At 43.1% G+C, this 20,139-nt stretch overlaps 2 protein-coding genes across 2 annotated transcripts; both read left to right on the top strand.

Annotated features, from left to right (window-relative positions):
* The first annotated feature begins 8,484 nt into the window (after window positions 1–8,484).
* Window positions 8,485–9,830, top strand: LOC123447104 (protein LURP-one-related 6-like). The gene is made up of 3 exons (XM_045123674.1): window positions 8,485–8,910; window positions 9,009–9,257; window positions 9,347–9,830. The coding sequence occupies exons 1-3, from the start codon at window positions 8,551–8,553 to the stop codon at window positions 9,476–9,478; spliced, it is 741 nt and encodes a 246-aa protein (XP_044979609.1). The 5' UTR covers window positions 8,485–8,550; the 3' UTR covers window positions 9,479–9,830.
* Window positions 9,831–13,184: 3,354 nt separating this feature from the next.
* LOC123447103 lies at window positions 13,185–14,839 on the top strand. The gene has a single exon (XM_045123673.1). It carries the CDS (start codon window positions 13,345–13,347, stop codon window positions 14,701–14,703), a length of 1,359 nt encoding a protein of 452 aa, XP_044979608.1. The 5' UTR covers window positions 13,185–13,344; the 3' UTR covers window positions 14,704–14,839.
* The last annotated feature ends 5,300 nt before the right edge of the window (window positions 14,840–20,139 follow it).

The following is a 20,139-nucleotide window of genomic DNA, read 5'->3' as shown; positions in this document are numbered from 1 at the left end:
TGGATGACATATTACTGATTGGAAACAATGTAGAGTTTTTGGAGAGCATAAAGGATTACTTGAATAAAAGTTTCTCTATGAAGGACCTAGGAGAAGCTGCTTACATTCTAGGCATTAAGATCTACAGGGATAGATCGAAACGCCTGATAGGACTTTCACAAAGCACATACCTTGATAAAGTTTTGAAGAGGTTCAAAATGGAACAGTCCAAGAAAGGGTTCTTGCCAGTTTTACAAGGTACGAGATTGAGTAAGACTCAGTGCCCAACAACTGATAAAGATAGAGAGCATATGAGCACCGTCCCCTATGCTTCAGCCATAGGATCTATCATGTATGCAATGCTGTGCACTAGACCGGACGTTAGCCTGGCCATAAGTATGGCAGGCAGGTTCCAGAGTAATCCAAGAGTGGATCACTCGACGGCGGTCAAGAATATCCTGAAGTACCTGAAAAGGACTAAGGAGATGTTTCTCGTGTATGGAGGTGACGAAGAGCTCACCGTAAAGGGTTACGTCGATGCAAGCTTTGACACAGATCCGGACGACTCTAAGTCGTAGACCGGATACGTATTTATTCTTAATGGGGGTGCGGTAAGCTGGTGCAGTTCCAAGCAAAGCGTCGTAGCAGATTCTACATGTGAAGCGGAGTACATGGCTGCCTCGGAGGCGGCTAAGGAGGGTGTCTGGATGAAGCAGTTCATGACGGATCTTGGAGTGGTGCCAAGCGCACTGAATCCAATAACCTTGTTCTGTGACAACACGGGTGCCATTGCCTTAGCAAAGGAACCATGGTTTCACAACAAGACCAGACACATCAAGCGACGCTTCAACCTCATCCGCGACTACGTTGAAGGGGAGGACGTAAATATATGCAAAGTGCACATGGATCTGAATGTAGCAGACCCGCTGACTAAACCTCTTCCACGGGCAAAGCATGATCAACACCAGAACTGTATGTGTGTTAGATTTATTACAATGTAATTCGCATGATGATGTGAGGGCTAGATTATTGACTCTAGTGCAAGTGGGAGACTGTTGGAATTATGCCCTAGAGGCAATAATAAATATAGTTATTATTATAATTCCTGTATCAAGATAATCGTTTATTATCCATGCTATAATTGTATTGAATGAAGACTTATATACATGTGTGGATACATAGACAAAACACTGTCCCTAGCAAGCCTCTAGTTGGCTAGCCAGTTGTTCAAAGATAGTTAGGGTCTTCTGATTATGTACAAGGTGTTGTTGCTTGATAACTGGATCACGTCATTAGGAGAATCACGTGATGGACTAGACCCAAACTAATAGACGTAGCATGTTGATCGTGCCATTTTGTTGCTACTGTTTTCTGCGTGTCAAGTATTTGTTCCTATGACCATGAGATCATATAACTTACTGACACCGGAGGAATGCTTTGTGTGTATCAAACGTCGCAACGTAACTGGGTGACTATAAATATGCTCTACAGGTATATCCGAAGGTGTTCGTTGAGTTAGTATGGATCGAGACTGGGATTTGTCACTCCGTGTGACGGAGAGGTATCTCAGGGCCCACTCGGTAATACAACATCACACACAAGCCTTGCAAGCAATGTGACTTAGTGTAAGTTGCGGGATCTTGTATTACGGAACGACTAAAGAGACTTGCCGGTAAACGAGATTGAAATAGGTATGCGGATACTGACGATCGAATCTCGGGCAAGTAACATACCGAAGGACAAAGGGAATGACATACGGGATTATATGAATCCTTGGCACTGAGGTTCAAACGATAAGATCTTCGTAGAATATGTGGGATCCAATATGGGCATCCAGGTCCCGCTATTGGATATTGACCGAGGAGTCACTCGGGTCATGTCTGCATAGTTCTCGAACCCGCAGGGTTTGCACACTTAAGGTTCGACGTTGTTTTATGCGTATTTGAGTTATATGGTTGGTTACCGAATGTTGTTCGGAGTCCCGGGTGAGATCACGAACATCACGAGGGTTTCCGGAATGGTCCGAAAACGAAGATTGATATATAGGATGACCTCATTTGATTACCGAAAGGTTTTCGGAGTTACCGGGAATGTGCCGGGAATGACGAATGGGTTCCGGGTGTTCACCGGGGGGGGGGGGGGCAACCCACCCCGGCGAAGCCCATAGGCCTTGGGGGTGGCGCACCAGCCCTTGGTGGGCTGGTGGGACAGCCCAAGAAGGCCCTATGCGCTTAAGGATAAGAAATCAAAGAGAAAGGAAAAAAAAGGGAGGTGGGAAAGGAGAGAAGGACTCCACCTTCCAATCCAAGTTGGATTCGGTTTGGAAGGGGAGGACTTCCCCCCTTGGCTCGGACGACCCCCTTGGGGCTCCTCGAGCCTCAAGGCAAGGCCCCTCCCCTCCCACCTATATATACAAAGGTATTAGGGCTGATTTGAGACAACTTTTCAAAGGCAGCCCGACCACATACCTCTATGGTTTTACCTCTAGATCGCGTTTCTACGGAGCTCGGGCGGAGCCCTGCCGAGATCAGATCACCACGAACCTCCGGAGCGCCGTAACGCTGCCGGAGAACTCATCTACCTCTCCGTCTCTCTTGCTGGATCAAGAAGGCCGAGATCATCGTCGAGCTGTACGTGTGCTGAACGCGGAGGTGCCGTCCGTTCGGCACTAGATCGTGGGACGGATCGCGAGACGGTTCGTGGGACGGTTTGCGGGGCGGATCGAGGGACATGAGGACGTTCCACTACATCAACCGCGTTCACTAACGCTTTTGCTGTGCGATCTACAAGGGTACGTAGATCGGAAATCCCCTCTCGTAGATGGACATCACCATGATAGGTCTTCGTGCGCGTAGGAAAGTTTTTGTTTCCCATGCGACGTTCCCCAACATTTTCATCGTTGGATTCTACGCGTCGAGATATTCAAACCTATATATAATTTGATGAACTTTTTTCATGAAAAAATGGACAAAAATCCGAATTGAGAGCACTTATTTTCCTTTTTTGAAACATGCATGATTGTGCTTCTCGCGAAAGAAAATCCGTGCCTCTCGTGAAATGAAAAAAGCATATTTTTTCCGTTTCCGATAGACGCGGACGTGCCTTTCGAAAAAGCAAATTTATGCCTCTCGCAAAAAATACATTTTTCATGCTTTTTAATTTCTTTTTTTATCAAAAGTTAAGAAAGATCAATGAAAAATCAAAATGTCGTAAACACCATAAAAAATACATCTAAAAACTATAAATCAAACAGAAAATAATTAAGAAAAAACATTCAAAACACGACACGTGATGAAACACTGAAAGCGCACCAAGTTACGGGCTCTCTGCGTGACTCTTGAAAGGCTTCCGAAGGGATGCTCCTTCACTAGTTGCTCCCGAAAACAAAGAAAATGGGTGAGGGCGGGCACGCTCACGCTCGATACATGACCGAAAAGATGTCTTGTGGCCCGTTCGACATAGCCCACGAATCCGCAGCAGTATTTGCAGCTTGATCACAAATCCGAGGGAGCTCCTAGTAGACGCTTAAGCGCCGGTTGACGATAACAGCACTGGGGGAGATAACAGTCCGGCCCAATCTCAGGAAAAAAGCTGAAAAAATGAATTGGTTTAATATTGGTAGAACTGGGAATTGAAACCTCATGGAAGGTACAACAACATAAGGTCCGAAGCACAAGCCCGAGATGCCAAGTTTACCAACTGCCATGAACAAGGTGTATTTAAACGTTTCTATATAGATAAACTACTAGCAAAAGGACCCGTGCATTGCAACGGGAGAAAAAATATCACACGCTTTTAATTTATAAAAAATGGTCTATAATATGAGAATTTATAGTTACGGCAAAGATAGTCTTATTCTACAAAAGTGCAGTTTAAAATTTCACAGATCTTCTATTTTAACACGGCTTGCATGTAGATTTAATACTTACAAAGAATCGAGCAAGTGACCTTCAGTCTCATCTCCAATCCTGATTTTCTTGACGTGTTCCTCCCCAATCCGGATGAGTACCGTATGAAAGAAAGACGAATAATGACATATTTGTTAAGATTGCACCATAGATAGTATTTTTATTAAATGTTTAATAGGTAAAATAAAATCATATTTAAATTCTACATCCATTTTTCTAATCAAATTCCATATATAATATGTTATATTTGGAGTTATGGATTAGAAGGTATGAGTATTTTAAAAAACATTGAATATATACTATAGGTTTAATGTTAAAAACATCAAGGATTTTCTATAAAATAACATGACGGATTAAGAATACCTATTTCCTTTATTAATAGGTATAGATATACCCAAAATTAATTATTTTAAAAGGAAATTCACAAAAAACGCAAATTCAGAAAAAAGGTTAACCAATTAGAAAAGGTTCGTGAAAAATTGAAAAAGTTCATCAATTTCAAAAAAGTGTTCATCATCCACATGAAAAATCATCCATTTTGAAAAACTTCATCGGTTTTTTATTTTTTTTACAGATTTAGAAATATAATAAACATTTTCAGAAAACTGTTGTTTTTTTTTACAGATTTAGAAAACATTTGATTTAGTTTTTTTTCAAAACTGTTCGCCTTTTCAAAATTTTGTTCCCAAGATTTAAAAAATGTTTGTGTTTTGAAAAATTGTTTGCGCTTTCAAATTTGTTCAGGATTTTTCAAAATTGCTCTCGGTTTCAAAATTTGATCTCAAGATTCAAAAAATGTTCGTGCTTTAATTTTTTTTGCACATTTAAATTAGTTCAGGATTTTTCAAAATTGTTCTCCTTTTCAAAAAATTATTCTCAAGGTTCAACAAATGTTTCTGCTTTAAAATATTGTCCGTGCTTCCGACTTTGTTCAGAATTTTTGAAAAAAAATCTCGGTTTCAAAATTTGTTCCCAAGATCCAGAAAATGTTCGTGCTTTAAAGATTAGTTTGCGCTTTCAAATTTATTCAGGGTATTTACTTTTTTTTCCAAGGTTACTTTTATCTTTTTGAAAAGTAAGTTCATGTTCGAAATTTGGTCTTAAATTTCGAAAACAATTCTTGCTTAAAGAAATGTTCCAAAATTCAAAAAAATACCGGTCAATAATTTCAAAACAAAGTGTTCTATATTTTCATTTTTTCCTGTTTTCAGTAATAAATTCTAGGATTCAAAAATGTGTTCCCTTTTTAAAAAATCATTCCAGTTTTTAAAGAATCATTCCATTTTTTAAAAAAATGGTGAAGGATTTCGAAAAATAATTGTTCCCTTTTTTCAAAAATTGTTCACGCATTCAGAAAATTTATTTGTTTCAAAATATGTTCACCAATCCGAAAAATGTTCTCATTTTTAAATTTGTTCACAAATTAAAAATTACACTTGAATTTTTAAAATAACTTTTAATCTGCCGGGGATTATAGTTCGTACATACTTGGCTTCATTGTACACAGTAATCCGTAGCCGGACGACTTGAATTTGATCCCTTGCCCACAAGTTTTATTCTATGGAATTTGTCAAACTGGTTTTATTTTTAACCGCTACCGGCATGTTCTTTACAACTCGTGCTGCAATATGTTTATAGTGGCTCTCCTATCGCAATGGCTAGGGCATCGAACGCATGTATAGCGGGTTGCGTGTTTGATTCCTCTCAGTGACGCGCTCATATTTTTTGCGATTTTTCATTCCCTGAAATACAATGAATGGACTAGCCCACGTGAGTCGTCTCCTATGCAAAACGAGGACTCCTAGCCTCAAGAAGCGGCAAATAGGAGCACCCCGGTTACTGGTTCGATCTACAAATGACACACTTTTAGTGAACGAAGAAAAGAATAAATAATGAGCCAAGTCCAGTTAGAAAGGCACCTGCAGCGCTAAACAGGCCCTAATTCGATGCACGATTATGAGCTGCCTGTATCGATTCCCAATGTAGAAAGTCGCCTACAGGGAGATGGAGCTGGCCGGCTTAGTACCCACGTGGCCGCATCTGCTGATGTCACTCATGAGTTTTACGTTTTTCATTTTTCTTTTCTTATGATTGTTTATATTTCTAAATATTCTAATTATTTATTACAAAAACTGGTTACATATTTTTTTGAAATTAGCCATGCATTTTAAAATGGTAAACATGTATAGTAAAATGTTAATTATGTGTGCAAAAAATGTTTATACAATGCAAAAAATGTTTCCTAAATTCGCAAAATGTATGTTACCTTTAAAAAAATGTTCATGTTCTTCAAAATTGCGTTTTGATTACTTTATGAAATTGTTTCTACATTGCGAAAAAATTATGCAATATGTAGAAAAGTTTCTTATTGTTAGAACTCTTTCAGTAAAATTTCTGGTGGTCAAACAAATGTGTGCAAAAAATGTTCATACAATGTAAGAAAGTGTTCCGATTGGTTTTTAAAAAGGGTATTTTGATTATAAAATGCATATAACTTTTGTTTTACAAATATTCACCTGTTTCCAAAAAACGTCCATGGAAAATTTAGAAATGCATGTAAAAAACTGTTCACGTAATTTATAATTTTCTAATTGGAATTGAATACTCGACAAGATGTATTTGGAAATGTTATCATGTATATAGAAAATGTTGAAGCAGTGTATTTTAAAAATATAATATAAAACAAATGTGCAAAGTGTACCAAATATATTTCACATTCCGCTAAAAAAGTACATTGTGTACTGAGTATAAATACACATGTGGTATGTAAAGAATACCGATGAAAAAGGACAAAACGAAGTAAATGGAATATTGCATAGAAAATAAATACCAATGAGAAAACATATATGCAAAAGTGAAAGGGGAAAAGAGGAAGAAAACCGGAGCAGATTGAGAGAACATCCAGACACACTAGCGGCAGCGAGTGACTAAACTAATGGGCGGCTCGATTCACTTGTTAGTAAGGTGATTTCTAATATGAATCGATATAGGCAACGGTATAGCCCTCCCGGTTAATTCGCTATTCATATAAAAAAAGATAGTGCGCTTTCCTAAAAAACGTGCGTTACAATGTCACTAATGGCATATGCTATAGTGTTATGAACAAGGTTCCGTTAAACAAATTAGTGCATAATGTTCCGCTAATAGCATGACATATAGCATGCTAATAGCGAGTGCAGTGTTTTGGTACCCAGACTCATCAACATCCGGTTAGAAAAAATCAAAAACTTCCAATTTGTTTTTTGCCTAGTAGAAATTTTATTGCGTGAGGTTCGATCTAATTTTCTGGTCATTTGGACATCTAAGTAGCTCTTAGCAAAAAAGTAAAATCGGCTCAAAAAACCGCATGAACATTAAACTTTTTTACAGACCCTAAATTTTTTTGGCCAAGAACCGCTCAAATGTCCCATTAATTTGAAAATTTGAGCTGATCTCATGCATTAAATTATCTATCATGCAAAGAGAAAAGGAATTTCTTGTAATTATCTAGTATTTGTTTTGATGTTTTTATCCAGTGCGGTTGCAGATGAGCCTGAGCTTAGAAGTGGATTATCGGTAAATGCTGTTTTGATGTTTTTATTCAGTGCGGGTGCAGATGAGCCTGGGCTCAGAAGTGGATTATCGGTTAATATCATTTTAAAGACACGTAAATTGAATTTTGATGTTTTCCATTGCTGTGTACTCTTTACCTGTGCGACCTGCCGAGTGTAAATTGAATTTTTGCAGACAGCACTCTTCTAAACCCGTGCTCATTGAGCTGTGGTGAACAGTAAATTCAGAAAAATATTTTTAAAATGTTAAAAAATGATTTTTTTACAGCAAACTTTGACAAATGTTTTAATAGCTTGTAAAATTTTAGTACGAAATGAGATTTTTTGAAGTCATGGTAAAAAAATAAAATTAGCGCTCTTTTGAAAGTAGCATTTTGAGAGTTTCGATATTGTTTTTTGTTTTGTCATGACTGCCACAATTTCTTTTATGATAAAATTTTACGACCACTTAGAACATTTATCAAAGTTTGCCCACAAAAAATAGATTTTCTTAAACATTTTTATATATTTTTTTCGAATTTACTGTTCATCTGAGCTCATTTGAGCCCCGGTGCAAAAACATCACATCCAATTTTTGCTAGTGTCCAATCATTTTTTTCAAAATCTTTGTCCAATCGTCAACACCTTTTGCTTGACGAGTGAAACAAAACTAAATTCTGAACACTCACCAGGCAATGATAGAGGTCGGTTATCTTTCTTACTTTTCCTTCAAGCATGCATGCATGCACGAGGCAGCAAGTGCTGCCGTATACGGGGTTTCTCACAAAGTTAAGACGTTTTGGCGCGTGATTAGTCCTGCAATTAGGCATAATCCTTACGTTTATCTGTACGTGAACACCTCAAAAAGGTAAAGGCATAAAACGCAGAGCTTCCGTTTGGTGGCCGGAAGCAAGCGAATTCCAAGATTCTTCCGGCGATCAACCCCATCCTCTATTCTCTTCTGCTCCTGCCTACGTATATATACTCCTACTAGCTAGCTAAGCTTTGTCACGCATTGCTTCGGCCGCTAACCTTCGTACGTGGAATCGCGTGGTTCACGTTAATCACGTACGTACAGTATACATCGCCGGTGGATTAGGCAGCAGGTGGGTAGACAGACGCGACATGCATCCATGAGGAGGAGTCATGGGACACTTCCACACTCAAATCGCTCTATTTATTCCCTCCTTGATGCATTGCCCCGACTTGTTCAGTTGTTCTACACGTGCATGCGCAGGCTATCCATCCATCGTTGGACCATGGGTGCGCACACGCTTCTCACCCCGGTCGTCAGCAAGATCTTCTGCAGCTCCCTGCAGGCCGCGCTCCTAGTCCGCCGCCGCCCCCCCGCCGTCACCGGAGGCGGCTTCGTCGTCACCGACCGCGAGCAGAGGGTCGTCTTCAGCGTCGACGGCTGCGGCATCATCGGCGCCGCCGGGCAGCTCGTCGTCAGGGACGCCGACGGCACCGCCATCCTCTTCATCCACAAGAAGGCAGGTTTCAGTTTAGCAAATACCCTGAAATTAAGGACACTGCATCGATCGTCCTTTTCCAGTGTTTGCAGAACTGATTTGGGCGATGCCACACACAGGGAGGAGTCGTCCAAGCGCTGAGCGTCCACAACCGGTGGAGAGGGTATCTCATGGACTACGGCGAACCCAGCAAGCCGGTGTTCAGCTTGCAGGACCCCAAGCCGGTGCTCAGCTGCGCGGCCGGCGACGTCCGGGTCACCGTCGAACCCAAGGCGGGGAGGAAGCGGCACTGGGACTACGAGGTCACCGGATCCTTCGCCCACAGGGCATGCGCCGTCAAAAGCCGAGGAGGCCACGTCGTGGCACAGGTGAAGTCCAGTTCGACCGCCATGGTCATTTCATTTCATTTTATTTAGATTGTGTGCTGTATTTTAGTTGCTGACATGTGGACTACTAGATTGGGGTGAAGGGGATGATGGCCGGCAGGGACTTCTACCATGTGGTGGTGCAGCCGGGTTATGACCAGGCCTTTGTGATCGGCGTAATTGCCATCCTCGACAACATGAATGGGGAATCCACAAGGTGTTGATGCTACAAAGTGGGAGCAATATATGAGCTCATCACATTTAGCTAGTCATGGGACCGATCGATAAGATTGTATTGGCAATTTGTTTAATTATCTTGATTGATTATTTGTTAGGCACCCGCTCCCACTATATTTCTTTCTTCTTAATCATTGTTTATAGGTGAAAGTGTTGTAAATTGGTGTAAATTAAGATTGAGTTTGTCGAACAAGCAAATGGTATGTGTATAGTCAGTGACGAATCTACAAAAAAATGGACGGGGGTTGGGCTGCCTATGTGGTGCATACATGTGTTGGGCTGGGCTAGCAAGTTGTTGGGATGGGCCTTAAGACTAGTAATAAAAATATTTTTACAGTACTGAAGGATGAGCTTAAGCCTGTTAAAGGCTCCCTAGAATTCGTTCGTTTAACGAGTTAACTTTCGATTAATCCTACTCGTTAGATCAGTAAGTAGCCGATTAACTAATAAATCATCCGATTAATTGATTAAATGATCGATTAACTTGCCGATTAGCCTATTAATGCCCTACTCGTCAGCCAACCGAGCAGCTGCGAGTTAACGATTTCCTCAACAATGGTATAGTGTTAGCATATTTTGCGTCCCAAAACGTTTCGAAGGTCGAGATTCGCATATGTATATTACGTATCTGCAATATTTTATAACAACATACTTTCACATGTATCATGCAAAGAAAATTCAAAAATCAGATACGTATTTTTAAAATGGGCCTTTTTTATTGTTGGACCGGAATGTCGTCTTTTTTGTACAACCTACAAATCACAGTATTTACAAAACATTTTTTCACACGGTCATGCGGAGCATCACGTATAATTTTCCGAGGAATTGTTTTGACACTTTAAAATATGAATTTTGTACTTTTCTTTGCATGCCGAACTCGATGGAGCTCGGTCTCCATTGGCATTTTCTCTGAACTCATTTCTTCATTTCTTCATCTTCTCTGTCACTCTATGTGTCCATGACATGAGTAATAGTACTGCTTCCAAAGCTGACAAAGCAACAAAAGATCGATGTCACCTGAAACGGACGCATCGTATACTGCCTGCATCTGCATGTACGTATACGTATTGATCGATGGGTGAACGCCAGACACAGCTCGTGAGTCGTGAGCAACACGTACACACGTAGTACGTACGTGCTAGGCTCCAGACACGGCATTGGAAAAGCTAACTTGGACACACGTTCCATCAACGACGTTCACGGGACGACAACAGTAGGCAGGCATCATAGCCAACGTCCCACGTGACCATCCTAGCACCGTGCATGTATCACGCGCACGTCCTATACATCGTACACTACCCATGTGCCTGAATTGCAGGCAGCCACTGAATTATTCATTTTCGAACGCGTCGTAGCGATCTCGCCTCCAGCAGCCAGGGCGCTTTCCCTACGCCGCGGCGGCACCTCTCCGCCGACGACCTCGGTGTGGATTGTTTTAGAAATTACTAATTCCTAAATATAAGACCTTTTAAAGATTTTACTATAAACTACATACGGATGTATATAGACACATTTTATAGTATAGATTTATACATTTTGCTCCGTATATAGTTCATAGTGAAATGTCTAAAAGGTCTTATATTTAGGAACGGAGGTAGTAACTTAGGATTTTGGTATGTTCATCATCTTGACTTTGGGGGTGATGATAACGGTGCCGACTAATAAATCTTCAAATCCTTCTTCAACAAGGTGATCCGTCTTTGAGGTGGGTGGATTTGAAAACCAGCTCATTCAACTAAGGATGATGCGGCAACGATGTCATCCTCGTAGTGGACATTTGTTCTCAGGCTCCGCCATTGCCATGACGTTTGCTACAGCGCCTGCACGAAGCTTGGGAGTAGCTCATAAGCGGATGTAAATTGTGGTTTGCATCGAAGGCATCTGAAAGATGATGGATCGTGTGTTGGATTCGTGATTTGTGGCAGGTAGGTATGATTTCCTCCTCTAACATGTTAGTCCTGCAGGGGTGCCAAATTTGAAATTCGATGACGTGTCCGGGGTGTTGCCACTGTCTGATTCATTCAATGATAATGGCTTCGTCTTTAATGACGAGGCACCTTGGAGGTCCGTAAAATTGCATATCAATGATGGAGCCGCGTCGAGCTCGGATGTGGAGGTGATTCGTCATTTTATCTTGAAGGGTGCTACAAATCAACCGGATAATTTCTTAGGATACCATCCACCTAGCTAACCGTACGATCTGCATGCTAGTGGCCATTCGATCACAACGACACCACACGCTTCAATGCAGCACCAATGGTGTCTCTTAAAGCTCCATTGCAGCCTCATCGATCTTCATTGCATCACCGTCACAGCTTCCACAACCCCGGTGGTGCTCCACTGCTGCGCCGGTGGTGCAGGAAAAGCTCCAAGGCAGCCTGACGAAGCTCCATTGCAGCGCCGGTGAAGCTCCGCTGCAACTTCATGGCCATTCTGTCAAGGTAGTCGTCGTAGGACCGACGAAGTTCCATTGCAGTGTCGGCGGTGCGACAAAAGCTCCAAGGCAGCCCGACGAAGCTTCATTGCAACGCAATGGCCGTCTTGTCGTGGTTGTCATCGTAGCACCGGGGAAGCTCCATTACCGCGCCGGTGGTGCGACAAAAGCTCCAAAGCAGCCCAACGAAGCTCCATTGCAGCGCTGGTGTTGTAATGCCATGGCCGGCCCGTTGGGATTATCGTCGCAGCACCGGCAAGCTCCATTGTAGCGCTGGCGTTTCAAATATCAAGGATGGCATGACACAGCTTGGAGCGGTAGCCATGCCACAGGTTGCAGGTTGCTAGGCTGTGCATGACGTTCCGACGGCAGTGCCTCGTCTTGCGTCCCGAAAGGGCCACGTAGGGTCGCATCATCAATGTTGATGGGATGGCAGGGCTTGCAGCAGCCATGCCCATAATAGGGGTGGTGGTGGCGCGCGACGGCCAACACGTCATCTTGAATTACGGACGGGTCAGGCATGGCTGTAGTATCGGGGTGTCCGTGGTGCCGTGTTGGCAGCATCGACTCTGTAGCAGCGTCCTCCACGGCTCTTCGTGCAGCTGCGTCGTTGAGTTGGATAAAAGATGGCTATTGGGAGAGAGATGGGACGATGAAGGAAGAGGAAGACGAACAAGGGAAGGAGCGTGTGGCCAGGGAGACGAGAAGATAAGGCTGGGAAAACCACGACGCATGACAGGTTAAGTGGCAGCCGAGCGGAGCGACTGGTTTTTCAACAAAATCAGTTGGTTGATAATGATCATTTTTTTTTTTGGTGGCTGCTATGGTGACGACAGAGCCGGATGACAGATATTGGTGTCGGGCTTGGAGGATTTTTCAGCCTTATTTGTAAGTTTACTTCCTTACCGGTGTTTCTATGTGTAAAGGTTAGCGTTTTATTGTCTTTTCAGTTTTATTAAATCAGTATGTATATAGCTTGTATTACTATCATTATGATATAAATAACACACGTATTATCATGTAAAAAAATTACTCACGGTAATAATCAAATACGGTAAAGAAATTGGTTTATAAATACAGTAAATAAATAATCAAATACAGTAAAGAAATACAGTAAATACTCACGTATTATCATATACTCCCTTCGTTCCTAAATATAAGTCTTTTCTAGAAATTCCACTATTAAACTACATACGGATGTATATAGACATATTTTATAGTGTGGATTCATTCATTTTACTTCGTATGTATTAGTTTCCTATAAAAATGTTTAAAAAGACTTATATTTAGGAACGGAGGCAGTAAATTACTATCATACATACACAACCAACATTTCAGATTTTCACTCACGGTAATAATCAAATACAGTAAAGAAATTGGCTTATAAATAGACGCTCCACACGCACGCACACACAATACATGAGTAATAGTGAGAGTGAGACACACACACTACACACCGGAATCATCGAAATGGCGACCGGCGTCGGCAACGGCACAGGCCCGTCGACGAACGACGACGCGCTCCAGTCCCTCCTCGTCGCTGCGCGGCCGTTCCTCCGGGGCGACCTCGCGGCGGTCGACCCCGAGCTGCCGTCGCTCGTCTCCGTCCTCGTGTCCGCCGGCGCCGGCGAGTGCTACCACAAGCACGGCACCTTCCTAGCCCACCTCCTCGACGTCTACCGGATCCTCCGCCTCTGGGGCGCGCCCGACGCCGTCGCCCGCTGCGGCCTCTTCCACTCCTCCTACTCCAACTCCTACGTCAACCTCGCCATCTTCGAGCCCGACGTCAGCCGCGCCCGCGTCCGCGGCATCGTCGGCGAGGCCGCCGAGCGGCTCGTGCACCTCTTCTGCGTCGTCCCGCGCCACGCGCTCATGCACGACGACCTCCACCTCCGCTACACCGACGCCGAGCTCCGGGACCACCTCGCCGCCGCCGGGGCGTCCCTCCAGGCCGCGCGCTCCCACGGCGGCAGACCGGAGGACAAGGCGGAGCCGTGGCGCTTGAAGCTGCGGTCGGTGGTGCCGGAGGACGGCGTGGTGGTGCCGCACATCCGGACGGGGGAGCCGGTGGCGCTGTCGCGGCGTGTGCTGGCGGTGTTCGTGCTGATGACCGTCGCCGACTTCAGCGACCAGTACACGGACTACCAGGACAAGCTGTTCCGCAACGACGACGGGCGCCTCGAGTTCGCCGGAGACAACTGGGCCGCGCTCTGGCCGGGGACGGGCAAGCCGGGGCTGTGGATGAGCGCCACGTCCAGGCTCGCCGCGCTCTACCGCCTCATCGCCACCGACGAGCAGCTCCGCCACATGGAAGAACAAGTGGGGCCGACGAAGACGACGGCGGACGAACAGGACGCGGGCCTGGAGCTCTGCATCCCGCCCGTGTTCGACCGGTGCAGCAAGGTGCTGGACCCCGGCGAGCAGATCGCGGCGAGGGACATGTACTGGGAGGCGATCTGCAGCGACGGCAAGGAGGAGGGCGTGGAGTCGCTGCTGCGGCGGTGCATCGCGAAGAACCCGTACGTGGGGGAGCCGTGGCTGGTGCTGGCTCAGGTGCTGCTGAACGGCGGAGGGAGGTGGGAGGAGGCGGAGGCGGCGGCGGAGGAGGGGCTGAGGCTGGTGGTGGAGTGGGGCAGCAGCTGGGACAAGAGGATGTCGTGGGAGGGATGGGTGTCGTGGGGGAGGGTGATGAGGGACAAGGCCAGGGAGAAACAGTGGCCGCGCTCCGCATGGGGCATCATCAACCTTGGACTCGTCAAGGAAATCGACCACAACTAGAGCTTTACCTGTTGTACTTAGCGACTATGCATGTCTTCATTAGCTGTGTGATGGTGTGGTATTTGAGTATGTGACCTATGTTTGGGTCATTGTGTGTTCATTAGTGTGATTGTATTGTACTCCCTCCGTTTCTAAATAAAATCTTTTAACATATTTCACTAGGAGTCTACATACGAAACAAAATAAGTGAATCTATACTTTAAAGTATGTCTATATACATCCGTATGTAGTCCACTAATGAAACCTCTTTAAAGACTTATATTTAAGAACGGAGGGAGTATGTGAGTATGTGACCTATGTTTGCTCGTATGGTTTGTTAATGAATATGTTTTGTATGTGAGTATGTGACCTATGTTTGCTCGTGTGGTTTGTTAATGAATGCGTTTGCTAGGCGCCGGTGCGCCGATCTAAATTTAGGCCGGTCGCCTTGCCGTTTCAATGTCCGATTGAAACGGCCAGGGTCGTGCGATCCCGCATCTCTCTTACCTCCCACACGGGATCGAGCGCCGCCTCCGCCTCCTCACCCCGCACGACCACCCAACAGACACATTCGGAGATACCTGTAGAGCACCTTTATAGTCATCCAGTTACGTTGTGACGTTTGATACACACATGGCATTCCTTCGGTGTCCGGAAGTTGCATGATCTCATGGTCATAGAAACAGATACTTGACATGCAGAAAACAGTATCAATAAACTGACATAATCACATGCTACGTTCATAGTTTGGGCCTTGTCCGTCACATCATTTCTCGTAATGATGTGATCCTGTTATCAAATGACAACTCATGTCTATGATGAGGAAACCTTGACCATCTTTGATCAACGAGCTGGTCCTTAGAGGCTCACTAGGGACAGTGTGTTGTCTATGTATCCACACATGTATTTGAGTTTTCAATCAATCTAATTGTAGCATGGATAATAAACAATTATCATGAACAAGGAAATATAATAATAACTGATTTACTATTGGTTCTAGGGCATATTTCCAACATCACATTACTGGTAGACAGTTGCCGGTGACAGTATCCGAAGTTGCACATCCACTGCTAGACAGTTGGCCGATGCAAAAAACAGTGAAAGAACAACAACGGACATGAGGGAAAGTTGCACATGAACCACTATGTAGTTGGATGAACATCTCAATAGGAGGAGGTAGTTTGGAGGTGGATGTGCTATTAGTGAAAACCACACTTCCACGGGTAGGCGGAAAGTTGCACATCCACTACTAGCAGTTGCATAAAACAAAGGTTAAATTGCATAGAAAAAATTCGTCGAAACATATCCATGCGGGATCTAGTTTTGAAGATCTCGTCGCGAAGAATCCAATGGTGAAGACGGATCTGATTTCCGACGCGCGGTTTGGAAGATATAGCTTTTTAAAAATTCGAAAAGCTCAATTTAAATGCATTCACATCTGTTTGCATGACTGTTTTGCACTAGCACATATGCCCGTGCGTTGTAACGGGAGAAAAAAAAACATGTATTTAAATATGTGCGCAAAACACATTCATATTTTATAAAACTTGCACGTGCAAAGCTTTTATGTTTCAATTGATACTTATGAAATAAATTTGAGTCTGCGTTGATGACTCATTAATCAAGGATTGAAAACATTGGCAACTTTTTTCCTAAACCCCCGACATTATTCTCATGGACATCAAACAATCTCCACGGATATTTTTCCTAAACATAAAATACTTTTTCCTAAACATAAAATACTTTTTCTTAAACATAAAATAGTTTTTCTTTGAACATGGAATATTTTTCTACCTAATACAATGATATGCTAGCTTAGTAAAATATGACTTCAAAAATTTCATAAAATACTGAATTAGGATATTGTTCCAAAGATTTTATTCTACCAAATATAATGGCGCAATCTGAATTAAATTTAGATGTTTTATTTATAAATTTGACTCCTCCATGTTTTATGTTTTGAATCTGCATATTATTTGTTTTGGTTTTCCCTAGGCTGTTCTTCTGCACTTTTATAAGGGAAAAAATAGATCTACTGCAGCGCCGTACCTAATTCTTGTTTTACTAACAAATAACACGGTCGTGATCGAGTAGACTGCATCAGCGATGCTCGGCGTCCAGGACGATGAGCTAGCAGTGACAAATGTGAGTGTTGCCTGTACTGGATAGGAGACGATGCAGACGAGGCGGACATGCCCGATATGCTGGTGATGACAGTGCCAGTGCCGATGATGAAGAACAGGAGTAGAGATGAGCAACTTTGGCCAATCACTTTTAACGATCTGAAAGTGTAAGTGCTAGGTACGTGATGATCGGAACTTATCGTCCACGTTGAAGCAGAGAAGAAAAGAACTACTGCTTTCTCATGCATCATGGTTGGCTTCCTCACACGAACATCACATCATCTCCGCAATTCCAATCGGCCCTGGCTGCGTGCTGGACCAGTGCAACTTTTGAAGCAGAGGTGGCAGGCAGCACTCCGTGTCCTCGCTGGATGAGCTGCTCACGGAGCGAGCAGCTGCTCACACCAAGAGGTGACGCGCAATGAAGCTGGTGCCTATTGGTCTAGATGAAGCGCCTTTCGTGCGCATTCTTGTCCAGCTGATCACACCAGTCGCGCCTGCCTCCCGCGATCATACGTTTCGGCACAGAATCCTGCGCTGAACTGAGCCGAGAGAGACACAAGCATACCTCGGCGCCAAGCGCAAGAGCGTTATCCTCAGAGCTGAGAAATCCGGCACCTGAAGGCAAAAAGGCACGCTTAAAATTCAGTTTGGCTGAAGAAAGGGACCTGATGAGGCCATGACTTGGCTCTGTGAGAGGCCCGCTGTACGCAATCGCAAGAGACGGCCGGCGACGGCGCAATCCGGATAGGGCACTCACGTCGGAAATGGAGATGATGCCGAGGCCGTTGGGGCCGAGCCCCTCCTCGATCTTGCCGCTCAGGTCCTGTCCCGCTCCTGCAATCTGGACAGAACACTCACGGCGTTAGTCTGACAGTCAGAGCCAGAGGAAGGGCGAAAATAACCACCGCGCGTGGCGAGGGAAGCGAGGGCTCCGGACGCGGCTGCTCACCTTGAGGTCGGCGAAGGGGATGGAGACCGTGCGGACGGACGGCGGCATGGCGGCAGCTGCACGGTAGCAGGCACGACGGGGCAGGGCTCGGTCTCGGTCTCGGTCCCGGATGCTGGTGCCCAAGTGGATCGCGCCCCCACGGGGCCGACCCTCCCGCGAGCGCAGCGATGCCATGCTCGAGACCATCGAGCCTCCTTCCTCCGGCCATTTCCGGTGCAGCCGCCGCCTCTCGTCTATGGATAAGAAGACGCCGTAGGGAGGGGTGAATTTGTAAAAGCCAAACGTTTTTCCCACTAATAGGAGGACTGCGGGTTGTATTGTGACAAATAGAGGGACTTTTTTGAAAAAACGCCACGACGGATGGCAGAAGCCATCGGTGCTTTATTATTAGGGAGAGATTTACTTTTTACCTTTTCCATTCACACATGTTCACGCGTATTCACTTTTCCTAATACTAGCAAATATGCCCGTGCGTTGCAACGGGAAAAACTATTAGATTATGCAGGTGTGGTAGATATAAAAAAATGATTTCATAAACAAAAAATTTGATGCTCACCGCGACTTGATTTCTTAAGGCGTCACAACATAATATTTTGTGGCTGAGCAAACTGCATTTACAGACCCTGCCTGAGCTATAGTGATGAATGATGTGCTTCGACTTAACTTAGCGTAGCGGTGCTTACCATAACCAGTATTCTGGTATAAGAATAAACATACTTGTGTATAAAACTAACCCATAAAAAGTTGTGTCAATTTGGTTGAGCTCAACGTTGTACAAAACACGAAAACCTTTTTTTGCCTAACGCGAGGGACTAAAAAAATCATAAAACGACCTCCAGAGATCTCGTAATAAAACCTGTATGTAAGTGACATTTAGTTTTGTTCATTATTTACGGATGTGTTTTAATTTTTGCGAACATTTTCTAAAAATAGATGGAGATGTTTTTCAAATTCCTGAATATGCTTTGAATACCGGATCATTTTTAAAATTTTGAACATTTCTTACTTCATGAAAAATTATTTTAAATTGTGATTTTTTTATAATGTGTGAGCAATTTCTGAACTCATGAACTTTTTATGATTTTCCGAATATTTTTCTGAATTCACAAATGGTTTATCATTTTCCTACTTTTTTTCAAACTCGCAACTTTTTGATATGCAAAGGTCTAAATAAAATCATAAAATGACCTTTACAAATCTCCTAATAAAATCTTTATGTAAGCGACAGTTCGTTTTGTTCATTATTTATGGATGTGTATTAATTTTTATGAAGATTTTCTAAAAGATGATGGACAAGCTATTCAAATTCATGAATATGTTTTGATTACTGGATAATTTTATACAAAAATCATGATCATTTAGTATTTCATTACAATTTATTTGAAATCGTGATTTGTTTTATAATATGTGAGCAATTTTCGAACTCGTGAATATTTTATGACTTTTTGAATATATTTTTCTAAGAAACAAACAGTTTTTGCTTTTTTCTACATTTTTTATACTCATAATTTTTTGATACTTTGTTATTTTGAAATCTGGAATTAATTTAGAGAAGAAAAAGAAATGAATATTTTCAAACTCATTAATATTTTATGACTTTTTGAATATATTTTTCGAATACACAAACAGTTTTTGCTTTTTCCTACATTTTTTATACTCATAATTTTTTGATACTTTGTTCTTTTGAAATCTGAAATTAATTTAGAAAAGGAAAAAAAAGAAAAAATACAAAACAGGGGCGCCCCAACCTGGGATCAAACCGTGGTCTCAAGTGTGGAGCTTTGAAGCGTTAGCCATCGCGCTACTCGTCGGTTCTTGTACTGCTAATGTATCGGACGATATAACAACAAAAAACGGCGCCGACTTCTTAAATCTGAAAAACGAACCTTTTTTTCGCGTACGAGTGGCATTGGTGAGTAATTTTAGCCAACTATGAGGGTTAAATGACGGACGACCAGAAACCGTATTTGCTTTATTATTATTAGGGAGAGATGTGCTTAGGGGACAAACTGTTTCTATTCATAGATTATTAGAAGAATAAATTATTCTTTTTTAGACTCTAAGAGCCAAAATTTCCTTGTTTGGCGGGCTGCTCCGGAGCGCTAGCGAGCAGCCGGCCACTCGCTAGACGCGTGCAATAAAAGCAAGAGCGATACAAATCAATAGTTTTTCATACAATCATGATAATCACAACTATTTTTTTCATACCTAAATAATTATAGTTGAAAAACACTAGTTTATATAAAGGAAGTATAAAATAATTATTCATCAAATACCATGATTTGCTGTAAGAATTACATACACACAATTATAATATGTAGGAAAGTTCATGCGATCTAAACACTCAACCATAAACAGAGAGAACGCTAAATTGTACGAGTA

This window comes from Hordeum vulgare, chromosome 4H (genome assembly GCF_904849725.1).
Source record: "Hordeum vulgare subsp. vulgare chromosome 4H, MorexV3_pseudomolecules_assembly, whole genome shotgun sequence".
In the NCBI taxonomy this organism is placed as follows: Eukaryota; Viridiplantae; Streptophyta; class Magnoliopsida; order Poales; family Poaceae; genus Hordeum; species Hordeum vulgare.
Note: the sequence above shows the minus strand (reverse complement) of the source record. Positions and strands in the feature narration are given on the sequence as shown.

Excerpts from the sequence above, each read along its gene's own strand:
- LOC123447104 (XM_045123674.1), top strand. The coding sequence starts at position 8,551 with ATGAGGAGGAGTCATGGGACACTTCCACACTCAAATCGCTCTATTTAT. Across the intron at positions 8,911-9,008 it reads TCCTCTTCATCCACAAGAAG|GGAGGAGTCGTCCAAGCGCT; the intron begins GCAGGTTTCAGT and ends TGCCACACACAG. Across the intron at positions 9,258-9,346 it reads GAGGCCACGTCGTGGCACAG|ATTGGGGTGAAGGGGATGAT; the intron begins GTGAAGTCCAGT and ends GTGGACTACTAG.
- LOC123447103 (XM_045123673.1), top strand. The coding sequence starts at position 13,345 with ATGAGTAATAGTGAGAGTGAGACACACACACTACACACCGGAATCATC.